Source organism: Heptranchias perlo, chromosome 9, assembly GCF_035084215.1.
Source record: "Heptranchias perlo isolate sHepPer1 chromosome 9, sHepPer1.hap1, whole genome shotgun sequence".
Taxonomy (NCBI): Eukaryota; Metazoa; Chordata; class Chondrichthyes; order Hexanchiformes; family Hexanchidae; genus Heptranchias; species Heptranchias perlo.
In genome coordinates this window covers 72,531,407-72,555,219 of record NC_090333.1, presented here as the reverse complement: position 1 = coordinate 72,555,219, position 23,813 = coordinate 72,531,407, and the positions used below count along the sequence as shown (strand labels likewise).

Here is a 23,813-nt window from a genome sequence, read left to right as displayed (position 1 = left end):
GCCTTGGCTTTTGCACTCACGTGCTGGACTCCGCCATCATTGAGGATGGTGATGTTTGCAGAGCCTCCTCCTCCACCATTCATGACTGGATGTGGCAGGACTGCAGAGCTTTGATCTGATCCATTTGTTGTGGAATTACTTATCTCTGTCTATAGCATGTTGCTTCCGCTGTTTAGCATGCATGTAGTCCTGAGTTGCAGCTTCACCAGGTTGGCACCTCATTTTTAGGTACGCCTGGTGCTGCTCCTGGCATACTCTTCTACACTCCTCATTGAACCAGGGTTGATCCCCTGGCTTGTTGTTGGTAATAGTAGAGTGAGGGATAATCATGTGTGGAATGCAACTATTAGATTGGTAAAATTGCATTGGTCGGTTGTAACTTGTCAACAAGTGACCAAACCTATTCAGCACACCATTGTGTCCTTGCCTGCATTTAATGAACTAGGTATCCAACTAAGTCCAATTTCACCACAGTAGGCGGCAGTCTAACCTATTTGAGGCTGCACTCCCTACACCAGGCAGTAGTCTCTTCCAACTGAGATTTCATTCAAGGCACTTGATGTCACTCTATTCCAAAGCAGTTTGCATTTACTGTACTAGGTAGCAGTTTTTTCAATCCGGGTCTGCATTCACTGCGTGAGGTGGAAGTCTATTCTACAACAACAACTTTCATTTATATAGCGCCTTTAACATAGTAAAATGTTCCAAGGCGCTTCACAGGAGCATTAATAAACAAAATCCTGGAACTCCTTACCTAACAGCATTATGGGAGAACCTTCACAACACGGACTGCAGCGGTTCAAGAAGGCGGCTCATCACCACCTTCTCAAGGGCAATTAGGGTTGGTCAATAAATGCTGGCCTTGCCAGCGACACCCACGTCCCATGAACGAATAAAAAAAAAAATTTGACACCGAGCCACATAAGCAGATATTAGGACAGGAAAGAGGTAAGTTTTAAGGAGCGTCTTAAAGGAGGAGAGAGGGATAGAGTGGCAGAGAGGTTTAGGGAGGAAATTCCAGAGCTTAGCGCCTAGGCAGCTGAAGGCTCAGCCGCCAACGGTGGAGCAATTAAATTCGGGGATGCGCAAGAGGCAAGAATTGGAGGAATGCAGAGATCTCGGAGGGTTGTAGGGCTGGAGGAGCTTACAGAGATAGGGAGGGGCAAGGCCATGGAGGGATTTGAAAACAAGGATGAGAATTTTAAAATCAAGGCGTTCCCGGACCGGGAGCCAATGTAGGTCAGCGAGCATAGGGGTGATGGGAGAACAGGACTTGGTGCGAGTTAGGATACAGGCAGCAGAGTTTTGGATGAGCTCAAGTTTATGGAGTGTGGAAGATGGGAGGCCAGCCAGAAGAGTATTGGAATAGTCGAGGCCAGAGGTACCAAAGGCATGGATGAGGGTTTCAGCAGCAGATAAGCTGAGGTAGGGGTGGAGACGGACGATGTTACGGAGATGGAAGTGATCTTGGTGAAGGAGCGGATGTGTGGTCGGAAGCTAATCTCAGGGTCAAATAGGACGCCAAGGTTGCAAAAGGTCTGGTTCAGTCTTAGACAGTGGCCAGGGAGAGGGATGGAGTCGGTGGCTGGGTAACAGAGTTTGTGATGGGGACCAAAGACAATGGTTTCGGTCTTCTGAATTTTTCGTTGGAGGAAACGTTAGCTCAACCAGTACTGGATGTCGGAGAAGCAGTATGACAAATAAGAGACAGTGGAGGGGTTGAGAGAGGTGGTGGAGAGGTAGAGCTGGGTGTTATCAGTGTATATGTGGAATCTGACGTGTTTTTGGATGATGTCACCATGGGGCAGCTTGTAGATGAGAAATAGGAGGGGTCAAGGATAGATCCTTGAGGGACTCCAGAGGTAACGGTGTGGGAGTGGGAAGAGAAGCCATTGCAGGTGATTCTCTGGCTACGACTGGATAGATAAGAATGGAATTGTATTGACAATTATTGCATCGGTAGCCAACTGTTCAACCATATTTGTATCCATTCCCACATTGGATTGGTCTGTTGTAACTAAGGCAGTTTTATATTTCAGTATTGATTTTGAGAAAGCATCCTAAATGAAGCCACTCAGCCTCTGTGCACTAATGTTCCCCAACTACTTTTGTTCCTACCATTGCTCCAAATCAAGGCGAACCCATTTTCAGGTAGCAGCACGGAAACAGACCATTCAGCCCAACTAGTCTGTGTTGGTTTTTATCCCCCACTCAAGCACTACTCCTAATTCCATGTGCGTGTCCCGTCCCCATATCCCTTTTTTTTAAAACCACCCATCTAACCTATTCTTAAATACTAACATGGTCCCTGCTTCAATCTAACTTTGGTATTGCATTCCACAGTCTCTGTGTAAAAAAGACCATGGGGGAAAAAAAAAATTGAATAGGGCCTGTTTTTGGGCGGGGGTAGCGCAATCACGCCCAATGGTCCCTGCGCAGACAGGACGAGACTTTCGTCAGGCCTGAGGACTTACCTGCAATCTGCGTTGGAAATCAGCGTTGAACGAGGATTCCGTGCAATTCGCACTTTCCACCAGCAAGGGGAGCTCCAATCTCTTAAAGGCAGGCTGTCTGTTAGAAATCTCTTAAAGGTAGCTGGTACCTGTTATTTGCTGAAAATAACAGTCTGCTGTCTGCACAGAGTCTGATAGGAAACACAGATGCAGCTCCCGTCCCTATATTTACAAACTGATGAGTTATGTTAAAATATTGAATAAAGGTTGCGCACTACTAAATCCCACATCCTCCAATCTACATGTCAGACCTCACCAATCTTCCGATCTGAGTTTGTACCAGGCCTGCAAGAGTGCATGCACCAAGGTTCTCTGCTGATGCACTAGAGGCCTTGGTGCAAGAGGTGGACAGAAATAGGACATCCTATATCCTATATTCAGGGGGGCGGGGAATGCAAAAGGCCCTCCAGACATATACCCAAAAGGCAGTGGGAGGCAACGGGGGACAAAGTCAATGCCTGGCGTACAGCATCATGAACATGGATGCAGTGCAGGAAGAAGTTCAATGCTTTGACATGAGTGGTCAAGTTGAGTGAGGTCAACTGTTAAGCGGCGTCTCCTACCAACTACACCACTAGCCGCATCTACTGCTTCATCCACTACATCCTCCATCACCCATATATCAACAAACTTTTTCCATCAGGACTCAACTCTTCCAATCAGATGCTTCCTCTTACCATTACATATTACCATTGTTGCAAGCCGCCCACTCACAACTCACAGGCACTTCACCCAGATACACGTCCCGCTTTCTTGTAGAAGGTGGCGCATATCAGGAGGCATCAAGTGGCAATGGCATTTAGCACCTAGAGCCAGTTCCGCCATTCAATGAGATCATGGTGGACCTGTAACCTAACTCCATATACCCGCCCTAGCCCATTATCCCATAATACACTTGGTTCACAGAAATCTATCAATCTCAGATTTCGAATTCATAATTGAGCTAGCATCAACTGCCATTTGCAGAAGAATGTTCCAAACTTCTCCAACCCTTTACGTGTAGAAGCATTTCCTAACTTCACTCCTGCACGCCCTGGCTCTAAATGTTAGACTATGTCCCCTAGTCCTAGTATTCAAGTATAGGAGACCTCCAAGAACAGTTACAAATGTCTCAGCAGCCAGAAGCAATAATCCAGCCACTAACCTGTAAATCCTGCATGGTCCCTTTAAATAGCGCTGGTGGGGGTCCTCTAGGCAATGTTCAGATGGTCGGGGTTAAGACTGTGTATTGACTTGAGCGTTACGTCCCAAAATGGTGTCAATCACTTTAAATCAGCGTTGCACACTGATTGTATCCAATTTCTCCTCACTTTACATGCTCCCGGCGTTCCGGCCTGCGCTAACTCCTCTATTAAGATGTGGAATTCGGGAGCCCACATAGTGCCAAAACGGTACGGTAGCATTGTGGTTATGTTACTGGACTAGTAATCTAGAGGCCTGGACTAATAATCTAGAGTCATAAATTCAAATCCTACTATGGTAACGAGGGAATTTAAATTCAATTAATTAAATAAAATCTGGAATTTAAAAAAAAACTACTGTCAATAATGGTGGCCATGAAACTACTGGATTGTCGTAAAAACCCATCTGGTTCACTAAGGTCCTTTAGGGAAGGAAACCTGCCGTCCTTACCCGATCTGCCCTATATGTGACTCCAGACCCACAGCAATGTGGTCGATTCTTAATGGCCAAACAAGCCACTCAGTCTTACAATCTCGCTTAAAAAAGTAATAATAAGAATTAAACCGGACGGACCACCTGGCACCGGACATGACAGAGGCAAACCAAGCCCAGTTGACCCTGCAAAGTCCTCCTGATGAACATCTGGGGACTTGTGCCAAAATTGGAAGAGCTGTCCCACAGATTAGATAAGCAACAGCCTGACATAGCCATACTTACAGAATCATACTTTTCAGCCAACGTCCCAGACTCTTCCGTCACCATCCCTGGGTATGTCCTGTCCTACCGGCAGGACAGGCCGACCAGAAGTGGCAGTACAGTGAAACACAGTTAGGAGGGAGTGGCCCTGGGAGTCCTCAACATTGTCTCCGGACACCATGAAATCTCATGGCATCAGGTCAAACATGGGCAAGGAAACCTCCTGCTGATTACCACCCAGCATCCTGAATCAGTCCTCCTCCATGTTGAGCACCACTTGGAGGAAGCACTGAGGGCAGCAAGGGCATAGAATGTACTCTGGGTAGAGGACTTCAATGTCCATCATCAAGAGTAGCTCGGTAGCTCCACTACTGACCGAGTTGGCTGAGTCCTGAAGGACATAGCTGCCGGACTGGGCCTGCGGCAGGTGGTGAGTGAACCAACACGAGGGAAAAACCTACTTAACCTCGTCCTCACCAATCTACCTGTCACAGATGCATCTGTCCATGACAGCATTGGTAGGAGTGACCACCGCACAGTCCTCGTGGAGACGAAGAGCCGTCTTCACACTGAGGACACCATCGAACGTGTTGTGTAGCACTATCACTGTGCTAAATGGGATAGATTCAGAACAGATCTAGCAGCTCAAAACTGGGCATCCATGAGGCGCTGTGGGCCATCAGCAGCAGCAGAATTGTATTCCAGCACAATCTGTAACCTCGTGGCCTGGCATACTCCTCACTCTACCATTACCAACAAGCCAGGGGATCAACCCTGGTTCAATGAGGAGTGTAGAAGAGCATGCCAGGAGCAGCACCAGGCGTACCTAAAAATGAGGTGCCAACCTAGTGAAGCTACAACTCAGGACTACATGCATGCTAAAAAGTGGAAGCAACATGCTACAGAAAGAGCTAAGCAATTCCACAACCAACGGATCAGATCAAAGCTCTGCAGTCCTGCCACATCCAGTCGTGAATGGTGGTGGACAATTAAACAACTAACGGGAGGAGGAGGCTCGGCAAACATCCCCATCCTCAATGATGGCGGAGTCCAGCACGTGAGTGCAAAAGACAAGGCTGAAGCGTTTGCAACCATCTTCAGCCAGAAGTACCGAGTGGATGATCCATCTCGGCCTCCTCCCAATATCCCTACCTTCACAGAAGCCAGTTTTCAACCAATTCAATTCACTCCACGTGACATCAAGGAACGGCTGAGTGCACTGGATACAGCAAAGGCTATGGGCCCCGACAACATCCCGGCTGTACTGCTGAAGATTTGTGCTCCAGAACTAGCCGCGCCTCTAGCCAAACTGTTTCAGTACGGCTACAACACTGGTGTCTACCCGACAATGTGGAAAATTACCCAGGTATGTCCTCTCCACAAAAAGCAGGACAAATCCAATCTGGCCAAATACCGCCCCATCATCTCAATTACTCTCAATCATCAGCAAAGTGATGGAAGATGTCGTCGATAGTGCTATCAAGCAGCACCTACTCACCAATAACCTGCTCACCGATGCTCAGTTTCGGTTCCGCCAGCACCACTCAGCTCCAGAACTCATTACAGCCTTGGTCCAAACATGGACAAAAGAGCTGAATTCCAGAGGTGAGGTGAGAGTGACTGCCCTTGACATCAAGGCAGCATTTGACCGAGTGTGGCACCAAGGAGCCCTAGTAAAAATGAAGTCAATGGGAATCAGGGAGGAAACTCTGCAGTGGCTGGAGTCATACCTAGCACAAAGGAAGATGGTAGTGGTTGTTGGAGGCCAATCATCTCACCCCCAGCACATTGCTGCAGGAGTTCCTCAGGGCAGTGTCCTAGGTCCAACCATCTTCAGCTGCTTCATCAATGACCTTCCCTCCATCATAAGGTCAGAAATGGGAATGTTCGCTGATGATTGCACAGTGTTCAGTTCCATTCGCAACCCCTCAAATAATGAAGCAGTCCGAGCCTGCATGCAGCATGACCTGGACAACATCCAGGCTTGGGCTGATAAGTGGCAAGTAACATTCGCACCAGACAAGTGCAAGGCAATGACCATCTCCAACAAGGGAAAGTCTAACCACCTCCCCTTGACATTCAATGGCAGTACCATCGCCGAATCCCCCTGGGGGTCACCACTGACCAGAAACTTAACTGGACCAACCACATAAATACTGTGGCTACAAGAGCAGGTCAGAGGCTGGGTTTTCCGCAGCGAGTGACTCACCTCCTGACTCCACAAAGCCTTTCCGCCATCTACAAGGCACAAGTCTGGAGTATGATGGAATACTCTCCACTTGCCTGGATGAGTGCAACTCCAACAACACTCAAGAAGCTCGACACCATCCAGAACAAAGCAGCCTGCTTGATTGGCACCCCATCCACCACCCTAAGCATTCACTCCCTCCACCACCAGTGCACAGTGGCTGCAGTGTGTACCATCTACAGGATGCACTGCAGCAACTCGCCAAGGCTTCTTTGACAGCACCTCCCAATCCTGTGACCTCTACCACCTAGATGGACATGGGCAGCAGATACATGGAAACATGGGAACACCACCTGCATGTTCCCCTCCAAGTCACACACCATCCCAACTTGGAAATATATCGCTGTTCCTTCATCATCGCTGGGTCAAAATCTTGGAACTCCCTACCTAACATCACTGTGGGGGAACCTTTACCATGTGGACTGCATCGGTTGAAGAAGGCAGCTCACCACCACCTTCTCAAGGGCAATTAGGGATGGGCAAAAATGCTGGCCTTGCCAGCGATGCCCACATCCCATGAACGAATAAAAAAACAAGGGGTGCTACATGGCCGAATTTAGCGCCCCATATGTCCTGTTCTTCAATTTTAGTTTGTTACTAACCTCTTTATTTATCCGCTGTATTCTGTAACTTGAAATAGTCTCTTTTTTGTTTAAAATGCTATATATTTATTCTGAAACTTTGCTATCAAAAACATCCCATTGTTGATCTGCAGTCCTGTGTGACAATGTTTCTTTCCACCTCACCTTAGCTTGCTTCCTCCTCATCTTTCTGAAATCTGCCCTATTCCATTCTGGTGCCCTTGTTTTGTATTAACCTTTTCTCTTTTTGTTTGGACCTTATACCTCATCATATTATGGTCACTCTTCCTGAGGTGCTTGCCCACATTTAACTCGTCTGCCTGATCTAATTTGTTACTCATAACGAGATGTCATAATGACATGCCCCTGGAGGACATACAAACATACTGCTAGAGGAAGAAGTCCTGCACACATTTTAGGAATACTTTCCCTTTTTGCCATTTACTCCCTCCATGTCCCAAACAATGTGGGTCATTAAAATTTCCTAAAATAAGAATCTCCACAGATTTCCTCTTCTATTTCCCTCCCACCATTGGGGACTCTGTGGTACAACTCCACTAATGTAACAATCCCTTTTTTAACTTCGATCTCTAAGCATATTGACATTATTTGAACTTCTCTTGTGTGCATCAATACTCCCTACAGCATGTATTCCCTCCTTCACCAATATTGCCACTCCTCCTCCTTTCTTACCTATTCTGGACTTCCCAAAATTATAAGCCGATAGGTTTATTTTTAATCTGGCTCAGTTTGCAGCCAAGTTTCTGCTAGTGTTATTAAATTTATATCTTCCTGTGACATCATTGCTTCTAATTCCCTCAATTTTTCCCCACGTTCTGAGCATCGCAATACACGCAGTTTATCTTTTGTCTTGTTATTTGAAATTAATCCTTTTCCCTTGATTTTTTTTTTTGTCCCAGTGAACAACTCTTTCCTTTATTTCAATCCTGTTCATCTAATAACTGTTTTATTTTCCTCTTCTAGTCCCTTTATTTCTTCTGCGTACTATCCTTTTAGCTAAATTATTTTTGTTTGTACATCTACCACTTCTATTCCCAGCTTCTCTACTTGTTCTTTCTGAGAGGTAGCATTTCCCCTACCCCCATCTTTCCTAGATTAAATTACTCTTCACTCCCCCAGTTATCCGGTTTCCAGTTCATTATCTACCTTCCTGTTAAGATGTAGTCCAACCTTGCAGAATAGCTCCGGCCTTCCCCAGAACTAGTGCCAATGCCACATGAAACTGAAACTCTTTTCCAGAAACCCCCACCACCACCATTCCCCCCCCCCCCCCACCTTTAGCCATGTATTAAGCTCTGTCATCTTCCTATCCTTGCCTATCCTTACACGTAGTTGGGGGAATAATCCAGAGATTACCACCCTTGCAGTGGCCTGCCAAAATTTGATTCCTAATCTCCTAAACTCCTTTAGTAAGACTTCAGTCCTTTACTCCTATAGCGTTGGTTCCCACATGGACCATGCTGACTCACTGATCTTCCTGGCCTTCTGTAATCTTTTCCAATTTTTCAAAAATGTTGCTTACCTGGACGGCAGCAAAACATCCAGAACTCTCCGTCTGAACTGCAAAAGATAGCGTCCGTCCCTGTATCGAGTCTCCTATTACTACTGCATTCCTAACTGAATTACTGCTCTCCTTACCTTGAGTCATTTATGTTTTTGGTGCCATTGTAATACACTTGATGGCCCTGCCTAAATTATCCTCTCCACAGGAGGCCAGTGCTTCGAACTTGTTGGAGAGGGTAATTTGCTCAGGATGGTTCTGTTCTAACCTATCCCTCTTTGCTTTCTCTGACCTGTGGATAGTCAATACTCCTTCCTTTCCCACTGCCAGCTTCCTATTGCTGAGCAGAGTGACTATTCTTGAATTTCTTGCTCCAGAAATGTCTCTCTCACCCTGATGTGTCAGATTGTCTCCAACTCTGCCTCAAGTTCTGAGATCCTGAGCTCAAGTAATCTCAGTTGGAGACATTTCCCGCAGGTTTGTTTGTCCAATCTGATTCCAGCTTTCTGAACCACAAAATAGAGAGCCTCAGCTACATACAGAGAGTGCCACCTTATAATGCCACATTAGCTCAGTTAGTAATATAGTCGCCTCATCAGAACATTAAGGTTTCAAGCACGATTCCAGACTTGAGCTCATAGTCTAGGCTGACATTCCAGTGCAGTATTGAGCAAGTATTGCATTGTCAGAGATGTTGTCCTTCAGGTGAGACATTAAACTGAGGTCCCATCTGCCTAATCCAAGGTCCTATGGCACTTTTTGAAGAACATCAGGAAATTTTCCTGGTATCTAGGACAACATTCCCCAACACTAACAAGAACTAGATTAACTGATCATACTTCTCCTTGCTGTATATGGGACTTTGTTATGCATACAATAGCAGCTGCGTTCATCTACATAACAGTCACTGTAATTCATTGTATGTGAGGGTCTTGGGATGCCTTGGAGAGACGTGATAAGATGTTATATGTAAACACATAGCTGTCTGTCATCGATCACAGGGCAACCATGTCTATGGCATTCTTATCAATGTAACACTGCCATAAGTCTGAATTCATTTCCCTTGGTGGCAGTTTATTTCACCAGCCCAAGCTTCAGGTCAAACTAACATTGTCAATTACATGTAAATATGGTCAATGACACCAGCCTATGTGGAATGCACAATATGAAACAGAAACTTCCACTCTTGTTCCCTCTCCAAAACACATAAAATGTAGTTGCATTTGGATTGCTCCACAGCACAAAAGCAAATGACTTAGAATACCTGGCATCAGACTGTAAGTAAATTAATTTTGTTTTTCAGTGAGTTCTAGCTATTCTGTAAATAAGTTACATATTTGATTTTTACCTCTGATAAATTCAGATAATTAGCGCACCTCATAAGCCCATCCATACAGTTCAGAATACAATTGCACAAATGGGCAATGGGACAGCCGTCTGCTGCTGATCTATCCTAATCTTGCTATGTAACCATGCCTTCGTAACTTGAGTTTCCCTGTGTCCATTTATGTGCACGTTATGGCTGCCGCTCCGAATCTGAGCCCATAACTACTTTTTCCCATTTTTTCTTCTTTTCTCTTTACTCCTCCTAGGCCCCTCTCTCCTGTCATCATGCCTCCTTTCATTTCTCCCCTCTCGGATACTCTGCCCCCCACCAAATCCCTGCCCCAACCCTTCACTACTCCTCGACCTTCCTACTCTCACACCACTGTCCCAGGCTTGACTCCCTCTTAGATAAGCCTACAGCTTCCCTGTATGCCTCTCTTGGCATCCTCCGAAGGGCACATTGCACTCGTTGTTGCCTCTTTAAGAAGAGCAACTCCAACTGCCCCATCTTATTCTCTCACCAAACTTCCCACCCAGCATGCCTGCTGCAGGAAAATCAGGTCAACCTCTTTTCTGTGCCATTCATCCCTCCCAGCTCTGACCCTGTGGACTCTGCCAGTGGATCAGCTATCACTGCCCCTCTCTGCATCTCCCTCCAGAATGTGCGTTCACTTGTGAACAATGCCCTTACCATCCATGAGCTTACTGTGGACGATTGCAATGACATCATGGCTTGGACGGAAACTTGGCTCACCGATGATGACACCTTCCCCCTTAATGAAACCTCCGCGCTTGGCTATATCTACCACCACTTGCCCTGCCAAAACCGCCGCAGTGGCAGTGTGGCCCTTATCGCCAAATCACACTTTGGTCTGTCCCCCTACTCCTCTGGCACCTTCTCCTCCTTTGAGCATCTCACCTTGTTCCACCCCTCTTGCCTCTCCTTTAAAATCCTCATTCACTACTGCCCACCCAAGTACCACCCCAAGTTTCTCAACAAGGTATCTTCACTGTTTTCCTCCCTCAGCTTCTGCACTGAGCGACTTCTCATCCTTGGTGATTTCAACCTCCGTCTCAACTCATCTTGCCTTCTCTCCTCTGAGTTCACTGCCCTTCTGTCCTCCCTTAACCTCTCGCTCCATATAAACTGCCCTATCCATATTCATGGCCACCCCCTTGACCTTGCCATCTTACGTGGTCTCTCTACTCCCATCGTGTCAATCATGGATAAGGCCATCTCTGATCGCTTACTTGTATCCTTTCCCCCTCCCAAACCCAATGCCTTCTGTGTCCACCCTGGAAAAAGCTCTCCTCTAAGTCACTTAGCCTTTGGCTCTCCATTCACCACGACATTTCTGCAGCTACCGATCTGCTCAATCACACCCTCACCTCCACCTTTGATGCCCTTGTCCCCAGTAAAACCCTTACTCCCTCTCACTCTGGTCATTCCCCCTGGTATGGCCCCCATCTCCGCTCCCTTAAGTACAATGGATGCAGACTTGAACGTTTATAGTGGACAACTGGTTTAGCCATTCATCACCAGATCTGGCTGGACCACATATAATACAATCGGGTCCGGCTCTCCTCTGCCAAAACTGCTCACTATTTCAGGATCATTCCTGAATGTAAAGATAACCCCCAGCTTCTCTTCTTCACTACAAACCATCTTTTTAAACCCCACTTCCCTGCCCCCTCCAACCTCACCAACAAGTGCGAGGAGCTTATGGCCTTCTTTCTCACTAAGATTGAGACCATCTGCTCAGCTGCCTCAGTAGCTTCGCTCCCTTTCCCTATCCCACCATGCCAAGGTTCCCCCCTGCCCTTGCCCTGAACTCGCATCTTTCTCTAGTTTCTCTCCTATCTCCCCTCATGCCATCTCCAAGCTCATCTTGCCCATGAGACCCACCTCCTGCTCCCTCGAACATATTCCCACCAAACTGCTGACCACCCAACTTTCCTTCCTGGCCTCCATGTTAGCTGATATTGTTACCGGTTCCCTCTCCTCAGGTACTGTCTCCCTCCCCTTCAAATCTGCTGTGATCACCTGCTCCTCAAAAAACCCATCCTTGAACTCTCTCTCTCTCTGTCCTTACAAACTAACGCCCCATCTCCAACCTCCCCTTTCTCTCCAAAGTCTTTGAATGTGTTATCGCCTCTCTGTTTGGATCCCTCCAATCAGATTTCCGCACCTGCCACAGCACTGAAACGGCCCTTATCAAAGTCACAAATGACATTCTATGTGACTGTGACCGTGGTGAACTATACTTCCTCATCCTTCTTGACCAGTCTGCAGCTTTTGACAAAGTTGCCATGGTCATCCTCCTTCAATGCCCCTCCTCCATTGTCCAGCTGGGTGGGACTGCCCTCACCTGGTTTCATTCTTATCTATCCAGCCATAGCCAGAGAATCACCTGCAATGGCTTCTCTTCCCGCTGCCACACTGTTACTTCTGGAGTCCCACAAGGATCTATCCTTAGCCTCCACATATTTCTCATCTACATGCTGCCCTCAGCGACATCATCCGAAAACACGTCAGGTACCACATATATGCTGACGACACCCAGCTCTACCTTAGCATCACCTCACTTGACTCCTCCACTGCCTCTGATTTGTTATGCTGCTTATCCGACATCCAGCATGGGTAAGAAGAAATTTCCTCCAATCAAATATTGGGAAAACCAAAGCCATAACCTTCGATCCCTGCCATAAACTCTGTTCCCAAGCCACCGACTCCATCCCGCTCCCTGGCCACTGTTTGAGGCTAGGCCAGACTGTTCGCAACCTTGGTGTCCTATTTGACCCTGAGCTGAGCTTCTGACCCCATATCCTCTCCGTCACCAAGACCACTTACTTCCACCTACGTAACATCGCCCATCTCCACTCATCTGCTGCTGAAACCCTCATCCATGCGTCTGTTACCTCTACTCCAATACTCTCCTGGCTGGCCTCCCACCTTCCACCTTCCATAAACTTGAGCTCATCCAAAACTCTGCTGCCCTTATCCTAGCTTGCACCACATCCCAATCACCCATCACCCCTGTGCTCGCAGACCTACATTGGCTCCCAGTCCAGCAACGCCTCAAATTTAAAATTCTCATCCTTGAGTTCAAATCCCTTCATGGCCTTGCCCCTCCCTATTCCTGTAACCTCCTCCAGCTCCACAACCCTCTGAGAACTCTGTGTTCCTCAAATTCTGGTTTCAGTGCACTCCGATTTCCTTCTCCCCACCATTGGCGGCTGTGCCTTCAGCTGTCTAAGCCCTAAGCTCTGGAATTTTCTCCCTAGACCTCTCCACCTTTCTCTCCTCCTTTAAGACGTTCCTTAAAACCTACCTCGTTGACCAAGCTTTTGGTCACCTGTCCTAATATCTACTTATCTGGCCGGTGTCAAATTTTGAATGATATCGCTCCTTTGAAGCGCCTTAGGGTGTTATACTATGTTAAAGGTGCTATATAATTGCAAGTTGTTGTTGAAGTGTGCACAGACTGTTAGCTGTTGAGATACAGGAAACTAACCCTGATTACTAAATGTAGGAAAACATATCCCCTCAGAAAAAAAATTATTTTTTTAAAGAGATAAAATCACTTGTATTGTTAAGAATGTTAAGAATTGTTTAAGAATGCTTTATCCTTGCATTTTTTGTGGAGATAAGTATTGGAGCACTAACACTCAATGTCAGGGAGTGGAACGATGTAGGTTTGATCCTGATTCTGCTCAGATGCTGATCATGCCCCATGCCAATCTGGGAGGTGCTGTGAGCTGAGGCTGTGACAGTTCCTGACAATGGATGGGAATATCAGACAGAATCGTTCAACCTGGGTACTAACTCATCCTTAAAGTGGCAAATTAATACCATATTCCCGCGCTCTCCCCATACCCCTTGATGCCTTTTGTGTCCAGCTCCTTCTTAAATATATTCAGTGATTTGGCCTCCACAGCCTTCTGTGGTAGAGAATTTCACAGGTTCACCACCCTCTGAGTGAAGAAATTTCTCCTCATCTCAGTCCTAAATATCTTACCCCCTATCCTGAGACTGTAACCCCTCGTTCTGGACGCCCCAGCCAGGGGAAACATCCTCCCTGCATCCAGTCTGTCTAGCACTGTCAGAATTTTATACGTTTCAATGAGGTCCCCTCTCATTCTTCTAAACTCGAGTGAATACAGGCCGAGTCGACCCAATCTCTCCTCATACGACAGTCCTGCCATCCCAGAAATCAGTCTGGTGAACTTTCGCTGCACTCCCTCTATGGCAAGTATATCCTTTCTTAGGTAAGGAGACCAAAACTGCACACAATACTCCAGGTGTGGTCTCACCAAGGCCCTGTATAACTGCAGTAAGACATCCTTGCTTCTGTACTCAAATCCTCTTGCAATGAAGGCCAACATACCATTTGCCTTCCTAATTTCCTGCTGCACCTGCATGTTTGCTTTCAGTGACTGGTGTACAAGGACACCCAGATCCCTTTGTACATCAACATTTCCCAATCTATCACCATTTAAATAATACTCTGCCTTTCTGTTTTTCCTTCCGAAGTGGATAACTTCACATTTATCCCATTATACTGCATCTGCCATGTATTTGCCCACTCACTCAACTTGTCTAAATGGCCTTGACGCCTCTTTGCATCCTCCTCACAACTCACCATCCCACCTAATTTTATGTCGTCAGCGAACTTGGAAATATTACATTTGGTTCCCTCATCCAAATCATTGATATATATTGTGAATAGTTGGGGCCCAAGCACTGAACCCTGCAGTACCCCACTAGTCGCCGCCTACCACCCCAAAAAAGACCCATTTATTCCTACTCTCTGTTTCCTGGCTGTTAACCAATTTTCAATCCATGCCAATATATTACCACCAATCCCATGTGCTTTAATTTTGCACACTAACCTCTTATGCGAGACTTTATCAAAGGCCTTCTGAAAATCCAAATAAACCACATCCACTGGTTCTCCCTTATCTATTCTACCAGTTACATCCTCAAAAAACTCCAGTAGGTTTGTCAAACACGATTTCCCTTTCATAAATCCATGTTGACTTTGTCTAATCCCATTGACATTTTCTAAGTGTCCTGTTATCACATTCTTTATAATAGACTCTAGCAGTTTCCCTATTACTGATGTTAGGCTAACCGGTCCGTAGTTCCCTGTTTTCTCTCCCTCCTTTTTTAAATAGTGGGATTACATTTGCCACCCTCCAATCTGCAGGAATTGTTCCATAATCTATAGAATTTTGGAAGATGACAACCAATGCATCCATTATTTCCATGGCTACCTCTTTTAGTACTCTGGGATGCAGATTATCAGGCCCTGGGGATTTATTGGCTTTCAGTCCCATTAATTTCTCCAGCACTTTTTTTACTAATACTAATTTCCTTTAATTCCTCCTTCTCACTAGTCCCTTGGTTCCCTAGCATTTCTGGGAAGTTATTTGTGTCCTCTTCCGTGAAGACAGAACCAAAGTATTTGTTTAATTGCTCTGCCATTTCCTTGTTCCCCATTATAAATTCTCCCGTTTCTGACTGTAAGGGACCTACATTTGTCTTCACTAATCTTTTTCTTTTTACATTCTTGTAGAAGCTTTTAGAGTCCGCTTTTATGTTCCTTGCAAGTTTACTCTCATACTCTATTTTTCCCCTCTTAATCAATCTCTTGGTCCTTTTTTGCTGAATTCAGAAATTGCTGAATTCTGAAGACAGAAGAACAAGGATACATAGGTACGTTGGAAAAAAATTACCAGCTGAAAGAAAGACAAACTTGATACTTTTTTTATATAAACAGACAACAGGATAGTCATTAAAAATCTTTGGTAACTGGAAAAGATCATTTGTGCACTTTCACATGATACCATCATGTCTCTTCCAAAACCCAGTCTCTGTCCAAAATGTTGACAATTTCACTTTAAAATCCTTCTCACTTAAATAAACTGAACATGTAGCAGATGATTTTCCAGTGGGGAAGATGCTAAATCCACTTAAAAATATTAATACAAAACAAGAAACCACAGCAATAAAGCTAACTGAGAAAGTCAACTGAGCCCACCGATTGCTTATCAGTATAGCATTCCCTTCATTAGCCAAAAGCAAAAATCGCTCAATATTATTATAACTTAAATGCTCCATTTCTCTCCTTCATAGCAGCAAAATATTCATTTACTTTACCAACTGTTTATAAATGACTCCAGAAAAATCAACTTACCCTGCCAACCTCCAAGTTGCAACCTGATTTCCTAATGCAGTTGGTACTTGAGAGGCAGTGAGGAAGTTACATTCCATGTAAAATTGTATGGTACTGTGTTCAAGGCACCAATGTGTTTGAAATGTTATAATTAATTTTCTTTATCTCTGACATTCAGATTTTGTGAGGTCTATCTTAATTGAAATTCATTGTGGGCAGGAGTTTAAAAAAAAAGTTGTAGATAAAAATTGTAGAAGTGTTTTTTTCCCCCCAAACATGTAGGCAATAAATATTGATTTCCCTCAGATAATACAATATTATCTGTGTCCTAGAAAAAAAGTATTTTAATACAATTCTCTTTAACACAAAGGGAACAGTGTATCATCTATTTCCAAGTCCATGTTTGTATGGCATTGCAATATCTCTATCAGCTTCTCGGTGGCTATCCTTCCTTTATTTTGAATGATAACTGCAGGATTATTGTGTAATTACACATCAATCTTCCAGTTACTAGCTGAAATCAGAAAGAGGTAACAGGCAGCAGTTATAAATGCTTTATGAATCTAAATGTTCCCATCTGAAGTACTTATCTTTGGGGAAATCCAATTTCTGCAGATCTCCAAGTAAGAAGCAGAATCATGATCATCACCTTTCTGACATGAATCATGGTTTATTTCCCTGATAAATCACAGCTTTATATCACATATCAAATATATTCATCGTTTTAAAATTCAACCACACTGCATTCACCAAAAGCTGATTGAAAAGGTCACTCAGTTACCAACTGAAGAGAGTTGAGCTCAATTAAGGGTACCTTGACAGTTCCCTCAATGGCTTAGTGAATAAATGCACTATTTGGTGTGGTACTGAGCTATCCAGAACAGGTTCAATTCTTGCTCTATGCACAGTTAGCTGATCTCAATCAGTGAAGCAGTAGGAGTGCTACAAATGATTACAGCACCATTGATCTAAGGAGGAAAAACAATAATTCAGGGCTCCTGCTTCTGATTGCTATCCAGTGACCTGTGCTGGAAGGTGTGCATGTGTAGCTATGAGGTGAGAGCAGGATTCGGCTTAGCCCTGATGACGACCAAGGCTAAATAACTTGTCACTGTTCAGGCTCACATATAAAGAATGGCCATTTGGGTGATGAAAAGGAAGGTTTACACAGAATGAGTCAATGCCTTCACAGAGGAGAAAACTGAGAGAAAGAAATTTAACTAGTTACCTTAATAATGTTGCATTGCTAATATGATCAGGTATTAGGAAACTCCTGGACTATATATGAAGAGGCAGACAATTCTGAAGGTATGTTTAAAGAACTAGAATTTCATCCCAAAATCATTCAAGCCTGTCTTAAATTTGGCACCAAACATACTCATATAATGCCATTAATTTGTAGACTTTTAATACTTGCATTAACTGTGATAATGCAAAAGTCAACTCAGAATTATGGCGTTATTTCCTTAGCTGATTTCAGTTTAATATAGCATATCTATAGCATTCAGCTTTAAGGATTATGCGCTTGGCAGAGTTGGCTCTTTTCAATTTATAAAGAGTAACAAGGTAACAGGCAGCAGTCAAGCTCTTCATGTTTAAGTCTATGTCTTGAACAAAGTTAATATAAAAACATATGACGCTATTGCCTGGTAGTAGTTCAGCAATTATAAGGAGATAATTCCATATTTTCCTGTGATACACTGGTTCTGGTCTCTGGGGCACACCACTAGTCTGTCTTTCACATTCCGCGTTCACATTTATCTTCTACCTTCAGCTAACACTTTGCACACACATATCTTTAAATTGTCACAATCAATGATTATTTGGGGGCAATTTTCATCTTCACTTGGGCGATAATGTGGCAGAGCAGATTTCCCGCAGTTATAGAACTCGTCCAATTTTCATCCTATTGAAATCAATGGACGAGTTCAATGTGTGCGATCCACTCTGCCACATTAACTGCCCAGGCGGTGAAGGTGAAAATCACCCCCACCATCTTTGGACTAAGTTCGAACACAATTTAACACTACTAGGTAAAGGTGTCCTGCTCCTCAGGACTTCTGAATTAAAAATTATTTCTGACACATGCTCCTGCACTTCTTTAAAACTGAAACCCAAAATCTAGGCAAGGGCCTTCCCTTACTAGCTCATTAAGATTAAGCATTAATTTGAACAATCTGACACATGAAAGCTTTTACTAACACTATATCCTCTTATCCAAATACTTTAACACTTATCATTAAAAATAAGTAATCAATCTGTTCATTGTTAATGGACTTGGCTCCATGTAGTCTGCTATAAGGATAGTGGTTCTTATTTAATAAATGCTTGCTCGATCGGAATCTTTCTAGAGTCAACAATTCACAAGGTATCCAAAATGTTTGCCAGCAAAATATTGAAACTTACCTCATAACGGGTTGGAACTTCTTTTCCTACAAATATCTTTCATTAGGCTGATCCCAATCCTGATCTTTGGCAACATAGATTAATTGGTCTTCATTTTAACTTTCATCTTAATCTTGGAACTTTTTTTTTCATTTAAAGCAATAAGAGGTTCAACCCCAATTGCAGGACTTGCAGCAAATAAACAAACAAAAGTACAAATGTAAAAGTACTTAACTATTTAAAATCCAATAATAGATCAGAATATGCAGACATAACAAATTAAGCGTAGAATGTCACAGAAGAACAAAGGTAGCAAATTGAAACACCATCTGTTACTTGACTGGGATTTCAAAATAGATGGGTCTTAACTTCTAATCTCTGATCTTCCAAAGACTTTCCACCTGTTTTCTGGCACAGTCAAATGAAATGTTAACAATGGGAATATGTCTACTGATGAATTTTCTACCATTCATGCTTTAACAATGCTGAGTATCAAGAATGCAATTGTCTTTCTGTTGTTCAGTATTGCTAAGGCAGCAGAGGAGGTTTAAAAAAAATAAAGGGGCATAAACTGTTACAGCAAATTCCCTTCCACATTCATAGCAACCAACCTAACAGGATCAGAATTAGCACCTGCCACAAATATTAAAATGGACTTGGTCCTCGAGTATCTGCCAGATTCAGCTCAGTGAGAAATGGAAGAGCGCAAAGACTTGATCTGCCAGGAATCCCACCAGATTCGAAAATTCAGGCCTCAGTGTCAATCCAAACTTTTCAGAAGCATCAAGTCCCAATTCTATCATTCCATTAATTTTTCAAATGCAATTGTCAAAAAAGTATTTTTTTTTTATTTTGATTTAGCAACTATGCGAGCATTAATTAAATGTAAGTTTGTACTCCGCTGCCCATCATTGGAGACCAGGGAATACAGTTATTCAATACAATGAAAATCCCAATGATCTGCTATACATTCGAATGGAACTGGGCACACCGCTACTCATCACCATAGGCCAGCTTACCCTGATTTGCATTTCTAGAAACATTTGGGCATCCATTCTTTAGACAAAACTTGATACCTTGCTATCCATCACTGTACATCATGTAGTAACTGTTACCCATCACTGGAGAATGCCCAATATAAGTAATCTAAAATCTACCCATATTTTTGAGGATGCAGTTGTGGCCATCAATAGAGACAAAGCCACTTGGCTTCTCACTACTAAAAAGATTGGAACACATTGACAACTATATTGTTAGCGATCAGTACTAACTTCTCAAATCAGTACTCCACTGTAACAGAGGAAGTACAGGTTTAGCCTCTCAATGTTACCCTTCACTCTGCTTCAGTTGTAAGGAGCAAGTTCTGTCACTTTTCAACCAGGCCATAAGTTGGTGCTCTTAACTTATGCAGAGGGAAAATCTGACAGTGATCAAATTTCTTGTTGGCCTATTGAGAGTGGTACTGTTAGCATCCTATTCTCCAAACTAAAGGAAGCTATGTTTTAATGAGCAACACATACAGGGAAATAAAATATGGCAAATTTAGAAAAGTCTCAGTGATGGAGCAATACCAAGTTGGTCCAACATGAAAGAATTTATACAGCAACAGAAGACCAGTACACAATTCTTTCTGATTTGAGGTGTATAGGTAGCTTATTTATGTTTTAATTCCACGACCCCTCATCAACAATAAGAAAAAAGCACTGATGACCCAAATGCCTAAACCCCTTAATTTGGAAAGGAATACTTGAAACCTGTTCATTATATGACTGTTGCTGATCTTTGCAAGCACCAATCCCCTGAACATCCTCTTTGCAATATCACGATTGGCATGGAAAACCAACTCACCAATTTCTATGCTTCATCAAAGACAGAGCAATCAACATATCTCATTTGTCTGAGTTCAGAAGTACATAAACTGAGACATTTAAGTTCAAAGAAGTTAGCAAAATAGTTGAAAACATTTTTTTTTTAAAAATCAAAATAGAAGAAAATATTAAATTAAAGCAACTGACCATCACAGAAATGTGAAGGATTCGGAGTTCCTCCTCAGCAGAATTAGTCTGAGAGTAAATGGTTGGGATAAGGCCTGGTAAACGATGAGCTATGTTCTGATGGTGGACATGGAAAAGCAAGGTCCCATTCTCCAACCACTGCTGCCTCCAGCGAACATGGGGGATCTCTTCAGCATAGCCAGATATTTCTGTGAAAAACAAACATATTGATTTGAAATTTCACTGAAGAAAGTGAAAAGCTCAAAGCACGCTGAAAGCAATTTCAAATTTAATAATATAACACTTCAGCTAATACAATAATATATAATCTGTCCCCTATACTCATGGTAACTTGGTTATTGATTTGAACAAAAGGGAAGCTTCTAGCTTCCCTGAACTTCAATTAAAGTTCAATCAAAAAGAAGTAAAAGATATTGAACTTTCAAATTACAGACTAGATGAGCTTGGAATTAATGGGAACTCACATACTTCATTCAGCTCCTTGTCTAACCCAAATCGTGAAATAATAAAGTCTGGTTCGATTATCATGAATAATATTCCTATAATAGCAAGAAATATTTAATCATGACAGAATTTTTTATTGTAATAAGTAGAACATTAACCATACACCCGAATCCGTCAAATGAATTACATCTCTAAGGCACATTGCTGGGCTGCGGATCAACTTACCAATACTCGTTTTAATACATTACAAACAGATCCTCTAGTTCCCCTCTGTACTGAGGACAGTATAGTTTCTGCTTTGTATATACCCTAATATGTCAACCTTCTGTTTTGCAAAGCTAACTGCGCATTCTCAATTCATTATCAAATGAAGCATTTATTACCTTCTATGTATAAATAATAAAATAAATGTTTACATCTAGTTCAAGATTGGTGTACCAATATTAACCCAAAAATATCAGTTCTGTACTGAGATCCGTCCATGCGTTGAAAATTGCGAGTTTGGTGCAGAGTTACATCCCCATAAAAGATACACATATCATTCCTATGCTGTTTCACACATTCTGCTACTTTCCATTTCTAACATTATTGAAACCTCAAAGTAGATTATTCACAATCCTACAGGGCACAATGTAACAGAAGTGATTTTCCAAAACTATCATAAGAGGCCTCAAAAAACTCCAAAACAGAGTGCAACCACGAGAGCATGCAAAAGACTCCAGGATGCCACAGAGAGAATGGTGTAAAATAAGGATACATTCTCTCCTCATACTCCTTCAATACCTATTCTAAAATTATTATGGGAATAGTCCTCAAAGGCTTTCAAGTTGGAAAAATAAAGTTTAATAACTTTAATTATGCAGATGACAATGTACTCAGTAAAAATCAGCAACTAGTGGACCGACTGGCTATCATAAGCAGCTTCTATGTTAAAAATGAGCTCCAAATAAAAAAGGGGTTGGTGGGGGGGGGGGTGCAGACAAATAAATAAAGGGAGAATGAAACAAAAATCAGCAGATTCTGCTATTTGGGATCCAGAATGACTGAGCACAAATTCAATTGCCCGAGTATCCATTCCTGATCGCTACCAGTTACTCGTGCTGGAAATGTGCCCATATGAAGGTTGAGTAAAGATAAGATTGGGCTCTGTTGTGCTGCACCACAGTTCAATCACCTGGCAACATTCATCATCAAGACTCATACATGAATAATAACCACTTGAGCAAGGTACCAAGGGCACCCGGCATCTGAAGAATCAAAGCACAGGAGAGGAGGAAAGGGTAGAAAATTGGTGAGAGATTAAAGAAACTGCACACAGTAGCACATATAGAGATCAGAAGAAATGACAATTACTGACAAAAAGGTGAGACTAATTGCCCCAGAATCATTTTCAAATCCTTCCCATTAGTTCATGATTTTATAGATATTTCTCTTGGCCTACAAATGAAAGTTGTAGTTGAACCACTTTACACAACCTATTATTGAAACTACCAACTATGGTCATATAAAGATGAAAGCCATCTATTTGTCATTCTCTATTTCCTGGCAGCTGTTCAGAAAGGATTCTAGAATTGGCACTCCCAAGACATCAACCTATTTTAGAATTTACATGCTCAGATTTATTAAACAACATAATGAAGATAAACCCCCAAACTGTCTATGGAATGCGTTACAGGGCAGGATTTATTATAAAAACAAGCTTCAGCCAAATCTGGTGTCATGACACAGTGAGAGTTTGATTTACTCATGTATGGTGAATTTAAATGATAAGAAAACAATTATTTTTTCTAAAAAAGATATATAAGACTGCTGCTCCTCAATGACGCAGTAGGTAACATGAAACCATATAAACCTGAAGAGCGAGATTCAAGTGTCAGTGAGTGCCAAGTTAGGTGATCTCAGCCAGAACAGTAGTGGGACACACAACTGGTTTCTACATCTTTAGGCTAGGCAGTGTGGGGTGAGGGGGAAATCACCTAGCATTTTCGCTTATGGCTACTGTTGAATGATTCTACTGAGTTAGACATTGGCCTTTCACTTTGAGGACCTGGGTTCAAATCCAGCCCAGTGATGGATTGCAAGTTGAGAACAGACCTGGCCCAGACAAATTGGAATCAAAGACTGCCAGGCAAAACTGTAATCGAACAATGGCCGGCCTTTAAAGAGGAGATGGTTTGGGTACAGTCTAGGTGCATTCCCACAAGGGAGAAAGGTAGGGCAACCAAAGTCAGAGCTCCCTGGATGACAAAAGAGATAGAGAGTAAGATGAAGCAGAAAAAGGGTGCTTAAGACAGATAATACAAGTGAGAACCAGGCTGAATATAGACAATACAAAAGAGAAGTGAAAAAGGAAGTAAGAGGGGCAAAGAGAATATGAGAATAGACTGCTGGCTAACATAAATGGGAATCCAAAAGTCTTCTATAGACATATAAATAGTAAACAAGTAGGGAGAGGAGGGGTGGGGCCGATTAGGGACCAAAAAGGAGATCTACGTATGGAGGCAGAGGACATGGCTAAGGTACTAAATGAATATTTTGCATCTGTCTTTAACAAGGAAGAAGATTCTGCCAAAGTCACAGTAAAAGAGGAGGGAGTTAAAATATTGGATGGGCTAAAAATTGATAAAGCGGAGGTACTAGAAAGGCTCACTGTACTTAAAGTAGATAAGTCACCTGGTCCGGATTGAATGCATCCTAGGTTGCTGAGGGAAGTAAGGGTGGA

At 43.1% G+C, this 23,813-nt stretch overlaps 1 protein-coding gene across 1 annotated transcript in view; it reads right to left on the bottom strand.

The window, feature by feature from the left end:
• Positions 1 to 23,813, bottom strand: part of astn1 (astrotactin 1) — a 2,273,142-nt gene that overhangs the window by 1,892,001 nt on the left and 357,328 nt on the right. Inside the window, exon 2 of the mRNA XM_067989612.1 lies at positions 20,648 to 20,835. Coding sequence (XP_067845713.1) covers positions 20,648 to 20,835 — 188 coding nt within the window. The remainder of the gene's footprint in view (positions 1 to 20,647; positions 20,836 to 23,813) is intronic.